General features: G+C 49.0%; 1 protein-coding gene across 17 annotated transcripts in view; it reads left to right on the top strand.

Annotated features, from left to right (window-relative positions):
• Positions 1-17772, top strand: part of WNK2 (WNK lysine deficient protein kinase 2) — a 151960-nt gene that overhangs the window by 98551 nt on the left and 35637 nt on the right. For 11 of the 17 annotated variants that reach the window (XM_053925761.1, XM_053925751.1, XM_053925738.1 and 8 more), the window contains 7 exons: positions 7709-8523; positions 8889-8958; positions 9843-9925; positions 10031-10722; positions 13337-13551; positions 14489-14677; positions 15374-15472. In XM_053925761.1, coding sequence (XP_053781736.1) covers positions 7709-8523; positions 8889-8958; positions 9843-9925; positions 10031-10722; positions 13337-13551; positions 14489-14677; positions 15374-15472 — 2163 coding nt within the window. The remainder of the gene's footprint in view (positions 1-7708; positions 8524-8888; positions 8959-9842; positions 9926-10030; positions 10723-13336; positions 13552-14488; positions 14678-15373; positions 15473-17772) is intronic. The other 6 variants (XM_053925765.1, XM_053925757.1, XM_053925746.1 and 3 more) reach the window with 3 other exon arrangements.

Raw genomic sequence — 17772 nt, 5'->3', positions numbered from 1 at the left:
CTGATTGCTGTGTCTGGGACTTCCAATACTATGTTGAATAGGAGTGGTGAGAGAGGGCATCCTTGTCTTGTTCCTCATCTTAGTGGGAAAGCTCTTAAGTTTTTGTCCATTGAGTATGATGTTGGCTGTAGGTCTCTCATATATGGCCTTTATTATGTTTTGGAATGCTCCCTCTATTCCCACTTTGCTGAGTGTTTTTGTCACAAATGGGTGCTGTACCTTATAAAATGCTTTTTCCGCATCTATTGATATGACCAAGTGGTTTTTGTCTTTGCTTTTGTTTATGTGGTGTATATGTTTATTGATTTGCGAATACTGTACCATCCTTGCATCCCTTGAATGAATCCCACTTGATCGTGGTGTATGATCTTTTTAACATATTGCTGGATGCCTTTTGCCAATATTTTGTTGAGGATTTTAGCATCTATCTTTAGCGATATTGGCCTGAAGTTTTCTTTCTTTGTTATGTCTTTTATCTGGTTTTGGGATTAGGATGATGTTGGCTTTATAAAACGAGTTTGGGAGTCTTCCTTCTTCTTGAATATTTTGAAATAATCTGGGGGGAGTGGGCGTTAGCTCTACCTTAAATGCTCTGTAGAATTATCCTGTGAACCGTCTGGTCCAGGGCTTTTGTGTTTCGGAAGCATTTTGATTAGTGTTTCAATTTCATCTGCTGTTATTGGTCTGTTCAGGCTTCTGCTTCTTCTTCATTGAGTTTTGGGAAGTTATATTTTTCTAGAAATTTGTCCATTTCATCCAGGTTTTCACATTTCTTGGCATGTAGTTCTTCGTAACAATTTCTTACACTCCTTTGTATTTCGGTGCTATCAGTTGTAGTCTCTCCTCTTTCATTTCTGATTGTGTTTATTTGGGTCCTGTTTTTCTGTTGAACCTGCTTAAGGGCTTGTCAATTTTGTTTATCTTTTCAAAGAACCAGTTCCCGGATGTATTGATCCTTACAAGTGTGCTTTTAGTCTTTATGTCATTTAATTCTGCTCTGATCTTTCTTATTCCTTCCTTGTACTTGCTCTGGGTTGTCTTTGTTGTTGTTCCTTGAGTTCTTGTAGGTGTAGGGTCAGGATGTTTTTTGAAATGTTTCTATTCTTTTTAGGTAGGCCTGTATTGCTATGAACTTCCCTCTCAGGACTGCCTTTGCTGTTTCCCCGTAGGTTTTGGATTGTTGTGAGTTCATTTTCGTTTGCTTCCAGTAACTTTTTGATTTCTTCCCTAATCTCATTCTTTACCCATTCATTGTTTAAGAGCATGCTATTCAATCTCCATGTTTTTGAGTGTTCTGAGGTTTTTTTCCTTGAGATTTGTTTCTAGTTTCACTCCCTTGTGGTCCAAGAAAATGCTTGATATGATTTCAGTTTTCTTGAACTTTTTGAGGTTTGTTTTGTGTCCTATCATGTGGTCTGTCTTGGAAAATGTTGCATGTGCTTTTGAAAAGAATGTGTATTTTCCTTCTTTGGGATGAAAGGCTCTATATATATCAGTTAAGTCCATTTCATCTAGGGCGTTGTTCAATGCCACAGTATCTTTGTTGATATTTTCTTTGGAAGATCTCTCCATCTTTGACAGTGGGGTGTTAAAATCCCCTACTATTATTGTGTAATAATCCCCTACTAAAATCCCCTACTAATATCTTTCTTGAAGTCCTCCAAGATTTTCATATGTATTTGGGTGCTCCTATGTTGGGAGCATATATAATTACAAGGTTTATGTCTTCTTGGTGGATTCTTCCTTTGAGTATTATGAAGTGACCTTCTTGGTCTCTTTATGGCCCTTTTTTTGGAGTCTATTTTGTTTGATATGAGTGTTGCTACCCTGCTTTTTTTTTCCTGTCCGTTTGCTTGGAAAATTTGTGTTCAGTCCTTCACTTTCAGTCTGTGTAGGTCTTCTGAAGTGGGCCTCTTGTAGGCACCATATGTGTGGGTCATGCTTTCTTATCCATTCAGCTATTCTATGTCTTTTGATTGGAGCACTTAATCCATTTACATTTAAGGTTATTATTGATAGGTACTTATTCATTGCCGGTTTTTTGTTCCTGTGTTCTTCTCTCTGTCTCTCTCTTCTCCTTCCTAGCTTAAAGCAGTCCATTTAGCATTTCTTGCAGAGCTGGTTTGGTGGAGGTGTTTACTTTTAGACTTGTTTTCTCTGGGAAACTCCTTCTATCTTGATTGAGAGCCTTTCTGGATTAAGTAGTCTTGGTTGCAGGCCTCTGGTTCTCATTACTTGGAATATTTTTTGCCATTCTCTTCTGGCTTGGAGCGTTTCCATTGAGAAGTCAGTAGCTAACCTTATTGGGGCTCCCTTGTATATTACTTCCTGTTTCTCCCTTGCTGCCTTTAAGATTTTCTCTTTGGTATGTAGCCTGCTATGAGACTTGCTTTTGCTAAAACTCCCTCATCCTGGATTGAGGCAGCAAATCTTTACTGAGTATCTTTAACTTCCTAAAGTCGGTGCTAAACCTCCCAAGTATGGAGTGTAAACAGTTCAACCACTTTCCCCCTTGAGCTGTAACATCCTTCTCTTTGAAGTAATTAGCAGCATTCTTTCCTTTGTTGTCTGTAAAAGGTAATCATCTTCAGTGAACCTGTGCATAGGAAATGAGGACCATCCTCAATGTAATGTGCCCAGAAAAGTAATAAAAGCCTGTCCAGGCAGGGGTCGGGCTCTCTCTTGGGCTCTCTCTTGGGGTCTCTCTGGCTCTCTAGCTCTATCTCTCACTTAGAAAGTGGCCATGCCATCCCTTTTTCTCCACAGGAAAAAAAAAAAAAGGTTCTCTCTTTGTCTTGGAATTTTTTTTAAATATATTTATTGATTATGCTATTACAGTTTTCCCATTTCCCCGCCCCTCACTCCACTCCATCCTGCCCACCCCCTTCCTCCCACATTCCCCCCCCTATAGTTCATGTCCATGGGTCATACATATAAGTTCTTTGGCTTCTACATTTCCTACACTATTCTTACCCTCCCCCTGTCTATTTTCCACTTATCATCTATGCTACTTATTCTCTGTACCGTTCCCCCCCTCTCCCCCTCCCATTCCCCTATTGACAACACTCCATGTGATCTCCATCTCTATGGTTCTGTTCCTGTTCTAGTTGTTTGCCTAGTTTGCTCTTGTTTTTGTTTTAGGTGTGGTCATTAATAACTGTGAGTTTGCTGTCATTTTTACTGTTCACATTTTTGATCTTTTTTTCTTAGGTAACTCCCTTTAACATTTCATATAATAAGGTCTTGGTGATGATGAACTCCTTTAATTTGACCTTATCTGAGGAGCACTTTATCTTCCCTTCCATTCTAAATGATACCTTTGCTGGATAGAGTAATCTTGGATGTAGGTCCTTGCCTTTCATGACTTGGAATACTTCTTGCCAGCCCCTTCTTGCCTGTAAGGTCTCTTTGGAGAAATCAGCTGACAGTCTTATGGGAACCCCTTTGTAGGTAACTGTGTCCTTATCTCTTGCTGCTTCTAAGATTCTCTCCTTCTGTGTAATCTTGGGGAATGTAATTATGATGTGCCTTGGTGTGTTCCTCCTTGGATCCAGCTTCTTTGGGACTCTGAGCTTCCTGGACTTCCTGGAAGTCTGTTTCCTTTGCCCGATTAGGGAAGTTCTCCTTCCTTATTTGCTCAAATAAGTTTTCAATTTTTTGTTCTTCCTCTTCTTCTGGCACCCCTATAATTCGGATGTTGGAACGTTTCAAGATGTCCTGGAGGTTCCTAAGCCTCTCCTCGCTTTTCTGAATTCTTGTTTCTTCATTCTTTTCTGGTTGGATGTTTCTTTCTTCCTTCTGGTCCATACCATTGATTTGAGTCCCAGTTTCCTTCTCATCACTACTGGTTCCCTGTACATTTTCCTTTGTTTCTCTTAGCATAGGCTTCATTTTTTCATCTGGTTTTCGAACAGATTCAACCAATTCTGTGAGCGTCTTGATAACCAGTGTTTTGAATTGTCCATCCGATAGGTTGGCTATCTCTTCCTCTCAGTTGTATTTTTTCTGGAGCTTTGAAGTGTTCTGTCATTTGGGCCATTTTTTTTCATTTTTTGTCTTTGTGCGTCTGTTACTTTAAAGGGGCGGAGCCTTAGGTGTTCACCGGGGCGGGGCCGGGTAATGCTGGTTGCTGCGCTGTGAAGCTGTACGTGGGGGAGGGGCCGAGAGGGGGCAATGGCGCCTGCTCCACTCTCCAGTGGACTCCAATCTTTCACTCCGCTACCCAAATCAAACTGGGCCCCTCTGGTGCTGGTTCCTGAGTGGGTGGGCTTGTGCACGCCCTAGGCCCCTGTGGGTCTCTCTAAGGACCTCTCCTGTGAGGCTGGGAGTGTCTCCTGCTGCCGCCCCTACCCCCACAGGTGTTTTCAATCAGAGGTTTGAGGCTTTATTTACCTCCGCACTGGAGCCTTGGGTTGCTCGGTCTGCTTTGCTCCCCACCCCACCGTTTGTCTGGTTTGTGCGAATGTGGGGCTGCGGGGTGCTACCCGCCTCTCTGCCTGCCCAGTTCTCCGCCGCTCTGAGTCCGGCCCTCTCGGTTTATCTGCGCAAATGTGGGGCCGCAGGGTGTGCTAGTTGGTCAGACTGCCTGCCCCGTTCTTCCCACACTCCGCCAGTCTGGGTCCCACCATGGCAACACAAGTCCTCTCTGCCCCAGCTGCCCGTCTCCGCCCCTCCTGGCTGCCCGTCTCTGCCCCTCCTGCCGGTCTGGATGAATGTTTATTTTTTATTTCCTTGGTGTCGGACTTCCTTGCCGTTCGATTTTCTGTCAGTTCTGGTTGTGCCAGGAAGCGCAGTGTGTCCACCTACGCTGCCATCGTGGTTTTGAAAGATGGTTTAGGTTTGACTTTAGGTGGTGCGCACACTAGTATCATAGAAATGTGTACTTGCAACCTGTATGATCTTAATAACCAATGTCACCGCAATAAATTTAATTTAAAAAATAAAAAATAAAAAAAATGGCCAGAGGACATGAAGAGACATTTCTCCAAGAAGACATATAAATTGCCATCAGTTATTTGGATAGGTGCTCAATATCACTCATCATCAGGGAAAGGCAGTTCAAAACCATAATGTGGTATCACCTGACAGTTGTGAGGATGGCTATTTTTAAAAAGACAGTAGATCAGTTCTGGTGAGGATGTGGAGAAAAGGAAACCCTGTACACTGTTGGTGAGAATGTAAATTGGTTCAGGCACTATGGAAAACAATATGGACTTTCTTTGAAAAATAGAAAGAATAGAAAGAGAAAGAAAAAGAAAGTAGAACTACCTTAATGACCCAGCAATTCACTTCTGGCTATATAGGCAATGGAAATGAAATCACCATCTTGAAAAGATACCTGCACCCATATGTTCCTTGAAGCATTATTCCAATAGCCAAGACATGGATAAAGAAAAAGTGGTAAATATACACAATGGATTATTATTCAGCCTTAAAAAAAGGAAATCCTGCCATTTGTGACAGCATGGATGAACATGGAGGTCATTATCTAAGTGAAATAAGCCATAGAAAGACAAACACTGTATGATCTTAATTATATGTGGAATCTGAAGGGAAAAAAAAGTTGAACTCAGAACCAAAGAGTAGATGGGTGGTTGTCAGAGACACAGATTGAAGGAGAAGCATTTGACCATCTCAGTAGGTGGAGGAAAGCATTTGATAAAATTAAATATTCATTAATGACTTTATTTTTATATAATATAACATGACTTTATTTAAATATCAAAATAAGCAGCAAGTTATTTGTTTCTGTGTAGCTGTAGTAATGTCAAAGGAGAAAGATGAGATTGGAGGATTAGAGAATTAGTGTGGAGTTCCATTTTATTTGTTTTACTATTTTGCAATGAGAATATCTTCATGTATCATTTGTGTGTTTACATTTTTTTGGAGTGGGAACTTTCAGAGTGATAATGGCTGCAGGAGACAACAACATCTGCACTCTAAATTTCTGGGCTATCGTGTTGAAGCGTAACCAGACTCCTACTGTTCTTACCCAAAGTTCACCAATTTTTACTAAATGAATACTCCTCAATTTGCTGCATGCTTTTGAGCTATTCCAAAGCCCTGAAATAAATGTTGTTTTGCAATAAGTATTTTGTCCAGTTTTATAAGTTGTTTTTGGGGGGAGAGGATCTGCCAGTCTTTTCACCACCATCACTGAAACTCAGTCATTTAATTTTTACTTGAGTTGATTTTTTTTCTGAGACAGTGTTTTCATATTTATGGAGTCTGTATATTATATTACCAGGGTTGCTATAACAAGGTAGCCCAAACTGGGTGACTTACAACAACAGAAGTGTGTTTTCTCATAGTTACAGAAGTTAGAAGACTGAATCAAGGTGTCAACGATGCCGTGCACTCTCTCAAGGTTCTAGGGGAGGGCCTGTTCCGTGCCTTTCTCTTAGCCTCTGCTGTTGGCAATCCTAGGCATCCCTTGGCTTGTATATGCATCACTCCAGTCTCTGCCTCATGGTCACGTGGGGTTCTCCCTGTGTGTCTTCACATCGCCTTCCCTGTGTTTGTCCATTAATGCCTTTAAATAATAGGAGCATAGGTGTAAAAGTGAATTTGTTTAACCTGAGAAAGGATTTTTATTTAAAAAACAATAGCAAATTATTCTTAATTGGTGATGTGTTGAATGCTTTCTTTTTGAAGTGGAGACCAATATAAGGATATACATCATCACCACTTATTTTCAGTATCTTACTGGAGGCCCTGGATAGTGCAGTGTGGGGGTAAGACATAAAGAATGAGGGGAAGGAGAGAAGCAAGAAGGGAGGGAGAGGAGAAAAGGAGAAAGAAATAATAAAAAGAAAGAAAACAAACAGGATTAAAGAAGCCTGGGCCCTACCTCACATGCTGAAATCTGAATTTTTGTGGATGGGACCCACCATCATCCTCCTGTGCCTTCCAGGTGATTCCATTTTGCAGCCAAGTTTGAGAGTGTTTTTGTAAATATTTAAGTAGGTGTCATGGTAGTCTCACAAAAACTTTATTTTTCATTTGAAGAAAATGTTCATTTCAAAACAAATTTATACTCGTTTAAGTTGGTACCAACTTAAGGTATGCATTCTTTTATTATTTGTTTCAACATTAACCACTCTTTAAGTGGAAATAAGTACATAATTCATACCATGTAGTAAGATGCTCAGAGCTGAATGATTATCATGATTTCTCAATGTAATTCTATATTGGTGTTATATAAAAAGTAGCCAGAGGAGTGGTGGGAGGGGATATGGAGAGGAAGGGGAGAAGGGTTTTCAGGAATAACTATAAAGGACACATGGACAAAACCAAGGGGGAGGGTGGAATCAGGGGAGGGAGGGAGGTTTGGCTGGGGTGGTGGGGAGCGGTGGGGGGAAAATGCAGACAACTGTACTTGCACAACAATAAAGTAAAAAACAATAATAAAAGGTAATGTTCCTTTTAACATTACTACTTTTTATTAAGAATTTGGACAGAGTAAGACAACTATTTCTTCTATTCCTAGAAGCCCTTGCTATAAAATTTATTGTATTGAGCCAAATTATAATTCTTTCTAAGGACTATGTTAAAACTTTCCCTATTTTGAAGGTGATGCATCAGAGAAAAGAAGAGACCAGTGTTGAGGGTGCTGCCACCCCACAGAGGGCATGTTTGGCCAGTGAAGCACCAGGTCAGTAGGACCAGAGAAGGCTGGTACAGAGGCATTTTTTCCTATTTCTTCTAGATTCAGCAGCCTGTAAAGACCAGTTGTCCTTGATGGAAAAACCTGTCATTCCAGCCGGTCTGCATCTTCTGAACCAAGCAGGCTCCAGGGACACCCCTGGGGGCACACCAGCCCCTTTGGTGCCATCCTCCCCTTCTGTGAATGTGATGCCCCAAGATATGGCTGCACCAGCTGCCAGCCCCAAGCTAGAACCAGCAAGGGGGGTGGCCATGCAGGCAGGGGGCCCAGTGACCTCTCAGGGGATGGCCAGTGAGTGTGAGACCTCCCAGCCATTGGCAGAGACTCATGATGATGCCCAGCTTGCTGCAAGGCTCCCAGACATACCCCGAGGGCCTTGCACTTCCCCCCCAGAGGCCCCCCACCATCCCACAGGTCTCAGGGAGCCTGCCGTAGCCAGGGAGGCCAGCACCCAGGTAGAGTCCTTGCCAGCTCCAACCCCTGCACCCAGTGCCTCCAGCAGGACCCCTCAGCCTGCCCTGGGCCAGTCCCTACCTCCACACTCTATTGTGGTTGGGGCCGTCAACCTGGCTACCTCCCAGCTTCCAAGCCCCCCACTAGGGCCCACCACCCTCCCCCAACCATTGGAGTCAGATGGGGAAGGGCCACCTCCCAGAGTGGGCTTCGTGGACAGCACCATCAAGAGCCTCGATGAGAAGCTACGGAATCTGCTCTACCAGGAGCATGTGCCCACCTCCTCAGCCTCAGCTGAGACCCCTGTGGAGATGGGTGATCGAGACTTCATCCTGGAGCCCCCGAAAGGGGATCAGCCCTACACAGAGGCATCCAGGGACCCAGCCCTGCCTTCCCAGTTTGTGGTGAGTACTAGCCTTGCTGAAAGGTGCTGTCCTGGGTCAGGGGTCTGGACAGAGGTAGGGGCCAAGTAGAGTCTGGTTGTGCAGAGCTCACCCCAGCCCGCCTGTCCTGCTTTCCAAGTCCCATCTCTGAGCCTGACCTGCCAGTGTGTTTTGCAACAAGTGGCCTGTTTGGGAACATGGGGTGTGCGGGTGCAGGTTCAGGACCTGGCTGGTGCCAAGTGGTATGTGTGGAGCACCTGGGATGGGGCCCTGCTCCAGCCTCGGCAGGGGGAGCCCAGCCCCGGGATGTCAGCAGATGATCTGCAGTTTAGTTGCAGAGATGTCAGTGAGACTCCTGGCTCTTTCCTCTGTGTTTCTTCCTCCAGTTGGACAAGTCAGAACTGACCCCTGAGCTAGAGGTGGCGTTGGAGCAGGCTGCATCCCCACCAGTGACAGGTGATGAGCCCCAGGTCTATTGGCTCTGCCCCCACTGTGCACGAGATGCCCCATACTTCTTGCTTCAGAGCACTCTGCATCCCTCCCCTTCATCATGCAGCATCTTGGGTGGGAACCAAACATGGCAGAGCCCTTCATGATGCCTCAGTGTGTGTTCACGTGCCAAGAAGAGAAAGCCCACCGTGGAAATGGGTGACAGCCCCCTCCCCTTAGCTTGGCTGAAGGCTCTGTTAGCCCCTGTCACCACCCCACTGTAGCATGTTAGTCCTGCTTGGGCTGACACACAGCTCTGGCCTGCCATGTCTTTCTTTTGTCATGTGTGGGTCTCAGCTCAGGCCAGTCTCCCACACATCCGCTCCTGCTCTATCATTCACTTTCCACAGCAGTTCTGGGAAAGCGGGTCAGAAATATGCTGTGTTCCCATTCTGTAGACAGGGAAACTGAGACAGACTTGGATAACTTGGACCTTCCCTAGACACAAGCAGCAGGCCTAGGAATCACCCCTATTGATCTGCTCCTTCCAGGACCTCATCAAACCTGTTTATCATCAGAACATATCAGGGAGAGATAGGGTGATGCCATCAGGTGACAGAGATGGCAGGTAAGACAGGGTGACACTGTCAGGTCTGTAGAGGGCCTGACTGCCCAAGGGTCTGGAGCATGTGCCTGCAAGGACCTGAGTGGTAGTGGGCTTACAGTTTCTCCCTTCCTCAGGTTCTAGGGCATCTCCTGTGAAATTAGGGGACTGGAGGTTAGGACAGTTTCTCACTGTGGCTCCTTTTCCCTCCCATCGGCTTTCCTCCCACCATGATTCAGCTGGCCTTAAGCCATTCCTGCCTTTGTCCTCGGTACAAGCCCAAGTAATGACTTTAATGTTCCTACAGCAGCAACATCTTTGAGCAACATACTGGGCTCTGATGGAGGATGGGTAGCCTCAGGTTCACCTGCAGCACCCAGTGCCCCTCAGGTAGGTAGTTTTCTGCAATGAGACGTTGAGATGCTCAGCTGGTTGGTGGAGTTTGCTCTCTGCTGGTGTTCGCGTGGAATCTTTTCCTTTCCTCTATTTCCCAAGGATGCCCCTGCTTCTGCCATCCCTGCACATCTGGAGCTCACAGACCAGAGCGGTGGGGTCCCTGGGGAAACTGCGGCCAAGCCCATGCAACGCTGCCCCAGGATGTTGACCGAGGGCAGCCAGGCCAGCCACCCCCAGACTCATGGTGCTCTGGCCTCAGGGTCCCCTCGGAAACAGCCAGGGCAGCAAGATGGCAGTTCACCAGCCAAAACTGTGGGCCGGTTCTCCGTAGTCAGCACCCAGGATGAGTGGACCTTGGCCTCCCCGCACAGCCTGCGGTACTCAGCCCCACCTGATGTGTACTTGGAGGAGGGGCCCCACAGCCCTGACGTGAAGCTGGCCCTGCGGCGTGTGCAGACGGCTTCCTCCATCGAGGTCTGTCCTGGCGAGCCCGTGTCCAGTGACTCTGGGGATGAATGCCCACGTAGGAGGCGCCCTGTGCTGAAGCATGGCTCCTTGCCTGGCAGCGGTGGCAGTGTGGCTAGTGACCTTGTGAAGAAGGCCACTGCCTTTCTGCACAGGTCCTCAAGGGCTGGCTCTCCAGGTCCAGAGACACCCAGCAGAATGGGTGTGAAGGTCCCCACCATCAGTGTGACCTCCTTCCACTCCCAGTCATCCTACATAAGCAGTGACAACGACTCAGAGATTGAGGATGCCGACATCAGGAAGGAGCTGCAGAGTCTACGAGAGAAGTAGGTCCTGTGGGATGGGTAGCCTGTCAGTGCGGTGCTCCAGGCCACGGTGTTAGGGTGCAGTGGGCAGTTGAGGTTCAGGTCCCACCATGTACACATGGAGCTTGAACCAGGTGACAGGGCAGTGGTGATTGTTACTGCTGCCTGTTGGCCTGGTCCCTAGTCTTGGGGCTGTGCCTCTCCATTTCCTGTGGCCGTCCCCTTCTGTGGCCCTTGACAGCTCTGGTGTTGCTCAGACCCAGGCCCTCCTCACACTCTGCAGGTGGTCAAGGTCCCTGAGATGCAGCTGCACCCTGAAGTCTTCTGGGCAGGAGACGCCACAGTGTAGTAATTGAGGTGGGGAGAGGTTGGTGTTCTGAAGAAGGAATGGCTGTGGGCTGAGAGTTCTTGGAGTGAACCCTGAAACTGCCCACTCCAAGCAGAAGCAGCCTCCTCTCTCCTATTCTTCCCTCTCGGTGGATGGGCCAGGGCTGTGCCTGCTGGGAGGGCTTGGGAGAACTTGTCAGGCACTGCCCACTGGCTCCCCTGCCCCCTGCCCTTTGAGGAGCCAGCTGCCCCTCCCTGTCCCTTTATCCCAGCTGTGGGAGGTCAGGACCAGCCCTGGGGCACCTGATACCTGTAGCTCCCTCCGCTGGTACATTGTGACAGCTGAAGGCTAGACATGGAGCGGCCATTGAGGCGTCCAGTTCCATCCAGGGATGTGGTGTCCAAGGAGGCATGGAGAAAGGGGCTCATCTGTGCTCTCTCAGGGGTGTCGCCCTGGAAGCTCTCGGTCAGCAGAAACAAAATGGGACAAGGGGAGCCCAGAGGCAGGCGCCCTCTGCTGTGAGGGGAGCTGTAGAAGATTGTGAGTGGTGTGGGGGGGGGGGTCTTGGTGCAAGAAAATCAGGGAGAAGCACCCTGACTGGTATGGCTCAGTTGGTTGGCACCAGTTCGATATTGGTCAGGGCATGTGCCCAGCTTGTGGGTTTGGTCCCTCTTCTGGGCACGAATGAGAGCTAAGCAATTGATGTTTCTCTCTCACATCAATATTTCTCTCCCTCCCTTCCTCTCTCTCTCTAAATAAATAAAATCTTTTTAAAAAATGAGGGAGAAGCTGCTGTGCACTCTTGAGGGGGCAGGGCCTGGAGGTGAAGGGGTGGGCTACAGGGATGGGAAGGGAGAGAGGAATAAATTCCACAAAGGAAAGGATTCCAGGAGCCTGAGAAATGGGGAAATAGAGGATACTAAGTCCTGGCTGTCTGGCCTGATGGGACAGTGATGGACCCCAGTAGAAAGAGGGAACCCTTTAGAAGGGGGTGGGGTTTGGATCTGAATTGAGGGGATCAGTGGCTGCCAGATAGGAGGTAGCCTTGTGTCAGAACCCCTGGGCACTGTGGAAACACAGGTGCCTGCCCCCACCCCCAGCATTTGCAGTTTTTAGAACCCCCAGGAGCCCCATGATTTGAGAGACCTGCCACAGCCCCTGTGGCTGTGTGGAAGGGAGGAAAGAGGGGGCTTTGGGAAGGAGTTTCAGAGTGAGGGTCTCCCCCAAGTCTTAAATCAAATGCTCCCCGGCTGACCAGGCATCCCTCCCCCTACTCCACCAGCCAGCTTTCACCTAGAAACATCACAGCCTGTGAGAAGCTAGGCTGATGCAATAGTAGTTTGCTGTTTAGAGAATTGTTTTTCTAAAACAAACCTGGTAGATGTTGAAGACATAAGAGGAAAAATTAGAACTTGGCTCCTCCTGTCCAACCATGAAAAACACCTGTTTCACAGCCGCACACAAAGGAAATGGGCCTGGAGTGAGGCTGAGGGGCTGAGCCCCCTGGCCAGGGTGGCTGGGACACAAGATACTGCTGAGGGAATAGTGTCTGGCCCAGTACTGCCCAAGTTGGTAGGAGGGTGGACAAGGGAGGTAGCCAGGGGCTCGGCCACTGACTCCTGAGGGAGGTTGGCAGGGATCTTTGGCTCGTCTCTGGCTTATCCTAGAAACTGCCCTTGCCCGAAGCCAGTACTTCCATCCAGGCCTTAATGAGGCTTCCCACCTATGTGACCTGTCAATTGAGCTCTGTGCCCCACGGGTGGTGTTGCCTGAGCTGGGAGTCCCCCTGGCAGGGAGGAGCTGGAGCCTCAGGTCCCTGGCTGACCACGTGTGTCTCAATTCACACCTGCTGGCATTCCCTCATCTGAGATGCCTCCATTGTGAAGGAAATAACACCTGATGAACCCAAGCAGGCTCTTAATTCTGTGAACTGATTATTTTACTTTTCACCTGTGTTTATGCACAGGGTTTGTATAGCAAGCATAAATGTGTGAAGTTGTTCATACCACCACCCCCCACCCCCAAAGAAAAACCCTAAAACACAGCAGTATTATGAGCCTGGATGGGAAACAGGCCTCCCTAGGCTGGCGGTCTGCAGTTCTGTGTCATTGGATGCTGATTCCAGGCCCTCAGTGATACCCACTTGGTTTAGAAGTAGACAGAAAGATATTTAAGTAAATGCTGCTGAGTCCCCTCTGAGTGGCCCCATTTGCCTAGGGTGACCTGCAGGCTGCCTGCCCCGTCCTCATATTTGCCTTGGGCTCTCAGGAGGCCTACCTAACCCTTCCCTTCTTTCCCCTCCTGCAGACACCTGAAGGAGATCTCAGAACTGCAGAGCCAGCAGAAGCAAGAGATCGAAGCCCTATACCGCCGCCTGGGCAAGACCCTGCCCCCCAACCTGGGGCTTTTTCATACGGCTCCCCCAGCCAGCCGCCGGAGAAAGACCAGCAGGAGCAAGCTGAAGGCTGGGAAGTTGCTGAACCCGTTGGTGCAGCAGCTCAAGGTTGTGGCCTCCAGTACAGGTCAGCCCTGTGTGCTACTGGCTACCCTAGGGAGGGGGCTGGGCTGGTAGTTGGGCAGACCCCCTGAGGCCTGGAAGAGTGCTTCATGACTCTCCTTCATGGGAGTGGGGAAGCCACTATGAGCTGTGGAGGGCAAGGGCCTCTGCCCCCATGCTGTGGCAAGAGGAAAGGGCTGTGAGTGGGCAGGTCTGCTCAGAGCACTCAACTACCTGTGAGCTGCAGTGTATGAGGGATGAGGAAGCCCAGAGTCTCTAAAACTGGGGCCTGCCCTTTCCCAACCTGCTCCTTACTGCAGGTTGCTACCTGGGACAGGGCTGTTCCCTCTGGCCCAGTTTCTCAGACATATATCACCTGATGACGGTGGGGGTTGAGCCTTTGGGGAGAAGGGTGGTGAGGACCCCAGCCCTTAACCACAAACCCTGGGCACTCAGAGTGCACATGGGCCCCTGACTCTACACTCTGGGGTGGAGACCCAGTGAGTTGAAGCCTTAGTTGCACCAGGCAGGAAGCTGGTGGTGAGCTGACCACAAACCCTTGGTACCATATATAACCCGCAGGGCAGAGGCCCACGAATTTTGAGAAGTACACAAATTCCATGCCAATTCTTAATGTTAACAAGAGACTAATTAGAGTGAGGAGGAAGTTTATAGGCCCCCCCTTTAAGCTCAGGTGCACATCTCCAGATGTACCACAGTCCTTTCACTGCATCTGCACAAGTCAAGCCCAACACAGTGTTGTCAACTGGTAGAGACTGTGGTTACTTTTTTTAATCTTCCTAGAGCTCCCATGTGGGTAACCCAGCCACATGCCCATTGCCTGCAGGGACTCAGCTTCTCCAAGGTCACCCAGCAAAGATCAGGGAGGACAGATGCACCCTGTGCTGGCTGGTCTGTCCTGCGGCACCTTATAGTGCCTGTACCCCCTTCTCCCCACCCAGGTCATTTGTCAGACTGCAACAGAGCCCCTCCTGCTAAGGACCCCACCAAAGCCGGGGCGGGGCCTGCAGCAGCTTCAGACCCGTGTGGAAAGGCAGTTCAGACCCAGCAGCCTTGCTCTGTTCGGGCCTCCTTGTCTGCAGACATCTGCTCCGGCTTAGCCAGTGACGGAGGCGGAGCACATGGCCCAGGTGATTCTCAGCTTGCCCGTCTCTGAGCATGTGCTAGTGAAGTAGGGCCCGTGTGGTGTAGAGGGGACATGAGCTGTGGCCAAGGCTGCCAACAGCTTCTTAAAGAAGTAATTGTAGAGGTAGCCTTTCAATGAAAAGATGGATGGCCCAGCCATCAGAGTCTTGCTGTAAGTGGCTCAGAGGGAGGTGTGCTTGGCTAGTGTGACCTGGGAAAGGCACCAGGACCACTGAGAGGTCAGACGTGGCATCTGCTGTGTGGTCTGTGCCAGGTCCCAGGCACTGCCCACTCTGTCCTGCCCTGTTCCCCACTAAACATGGGTCCAGAAGGGCTGTTGGGCGAACAAGGGCATAACTCTTGAGCTAGGAGTTTGGCCTTGAGGAGGAATTGCCGTGGACACAGCAGCTGTGCGATGAGGTGCTTCACCTGCACCATCTCTGTCCAGAGAGGTGGTGACCACTGCCACGTCTGATTCCCCCGCCCCCACCCCGCACGCTCTCCTGGGGTCCACTTCTCTTGCGCTCCAATGCTTCCTCCTTTCCATTATGTGGTCGGTGGCTGTGGTCCTCTGGGCTGGGCTAGGTGCAGCCGTGGATGCTAAGTGACTGAGGCGGATGTGGCTGGTGGTGTAGGAGGAAGCCCAGAGACTGTACTTGATGCCTGTCTCTCTGTTCTCTTCCCTCTATATTCATTTGCAGGCTGGACGGTTTGCCACCCAACGTCTGAGAGAGTGACCCATAAGTCTAGTAGCAAACCTCGCGCTCGATTCCTCAGTGGACCCGTGTCTGTGTCCATCTGTCTGTATTTGTTCTTCTGTATTTTATCACCGCCTGGCCCTTGGTTTCTCCCCACCCTCTTCCTGTCTTCATTACCTTCCACACTTTTTGTAGGATGCCTCCCCCACCCCACTGAACTCATTTAATATCGAAAATGGAGTCCCATCCATACCCGCCCGTCTAGCCCCAGAAAGCACACTAGTGCATGCTCTCTGCTCCTGCCTGGGCACCGAAAGCATGTGTAGCAGCCTGCCCACTCCCAGCCTCGGTGCCCTGCCCACTCCCAGCCTGAGCACTATGCCTACTCCCAGCCTCGGCTCCACCCCCAGGCCCCAAGGTGCCCTACACTTCTTTGATCACTTGTTTTTGTTTTTGTTTTTTCTGGTTATAAAAGTTGGATGTACTTTTATTTCAGTTGCGATTGTGGCAAATATACACATCCACTGTCCCCCGTTCCAGCAACAACAAAAAGACAACTCTGGCCTTCTCTACATGCATGATGTGTTTCACATGTGTCTGGACTTTGAAGACATGCATGTAGTGAGCTGGGACAGTGCTAGAATGTCATTGGAGGGTGTAACTTCTATACAAGGGCTGGATCACCACATCTAGTACTGTCCACCTACTGCCCACTCCCTGCATGTGGGAGTGCTGAAAACATGCTCCAGCTAGGACACCCCAGCCCCTCTCTCCACTCTGCTCATCTCAGAATCTTCCAGCTCTGGGGGAGGTGACTCCCAGCCTCCCACCACACTCCACATCTGGGCCAGCCCCTCCTTATTTTCTTTCTAGTTCCTGCACTTTACTTGGTGTGTGTCCCTCTCATCTCAAGGACCTTAGAGATGAAGTCAATTATGCAGGTCTGCAAAACCCTGTGAAACCAAACCTCAGTCCCAGCTGTCTTCAGAGTCCCTGGAATGTCCTCCTAGTGCCCAGGACTCATGCCCAGGAATGGCATACCTGCTCGGGGCCATCCAAAGTTGTTTTTACCCCTCAGATGGATTGGCAAATGAATCTCAAGCTGTGGGCTTTTCAGGTTTTTGTTTTTTTAACAGAAAAATTAAGCTTTTTACCAATTGGATTGGATATGCTGATTTGGAGCATGTGGTTTTTGTACAATAAAGATACATTGTACTTGTTGGAACCTGAAGCCACTTCCACAGTAAGCATCCGTCCCCATAAGGGGGCCCATGGCATCCCCCCGAGGTGGGCGGGCCAGGTTGAAAGCCTGCGATCAGGTAGAAAATGCCCTGGGGACTGCCCAGCTCTCCTCATCCACTGACGGATGCCTGGTTCAGCTTGGGGATCCCTGGGCTGCTGGTTAGTTGCAGAGTTAGATGGGGGCACTGGGAAGTGGGGAGTCCTGAGTGCATCCCAGCTCCCTGTTCACTTAGTGTTCCCCTTCTGCCCGTATCTGCATGGCTCTTGCCCTGGAGGCTGTGGTGTGAGATCATCTGGATCCTGAGGTATCTCGTGCTCAGATGGGCAACTGTGTCCCTGCTGGGAGGGCCACTGGCCATATGTAGGAAGCACATTAGAGCAGGTGGTGGTTTTCCCAGGGTAGTTAGAGTAAAAACCTGTGAGTAAGCAGCACCACACATGAGTTTCAGGTCATCACCATTTTACCTTTCTATGTACCTGGTTCTGCTTGTTTTTAAGGGTTTTTTTTTTTTTTTTTTCACGATTACTTACTGTTCCAACATAAGAGAAAAATTTAAGGCAAAGCAGGGACAAAGAGATTAGGTTTTGCTTCTGTCCTGGCCCAGAGGAAAGGAACATGTGAAGCGCAGCTTGGTGGCAGACAGTGGGGACTGGCCTAGGCAGGGTGATTTTATGTACCGGCTCCTACTGGCCTGGTAGTCCTTGTTTCCTGTGATGCTGTAAGCATGAGGATACTGCCCTTTGCATAGCCCAGTTATATTTAGGCATGTCTGGGCTGAGTTCCTAGTCTTCTTAGGCCGTGATGTGGCCCCACGCTCTGAGGTTGGCCTGCTTTGGGCCCTCTTGCCCATGGCCATGAGGCCCAGTGGTATGAAGACTTGAGCTCCCCTGCTCCTCTACTAATTGGGCCAGAGGAGCCAGGACACCCCCCACTTTGGTCCCAGTATCCACCTTGCTGGCCCTCTGGGCTCCTGGAGCCACTGTGTGCTGCTTCCTGGGTGAGAGACTGGAGGGAAGTGCAGAGCTGGTCTGGGAGGGCTGAAAGGATGGCCACAGGGGAGAAGGAAGCTAGAGCTTGAGGTGCAGGATAGCTGGCCCAGCCCAAGCTGAAGATAAAGCTGAGAAAGAGAAAGGTTTTCAGTTCCCCATCCTGAAATGAG

This window comes from Desmodus rotundus, chromosome 1 (assembly GCF_022682495.2).
Source record: "Desmodus rotundus isolate HL8 chromosome 1, HLdesRot8A.1, whole genome shotgun sequence".
NCBI classification, from domain to species: domain Eukaryota; kingdom Metazoa; phylum Chordata; class Mammalia; order Chiroptera; family Phyllostomidae; genus Desmodus; species Desmodus rotundus.
Note: the sequence above shows the minus strand (reverse complement) of the source record. Positions and strands in the feature narration are given on the sequence as shown.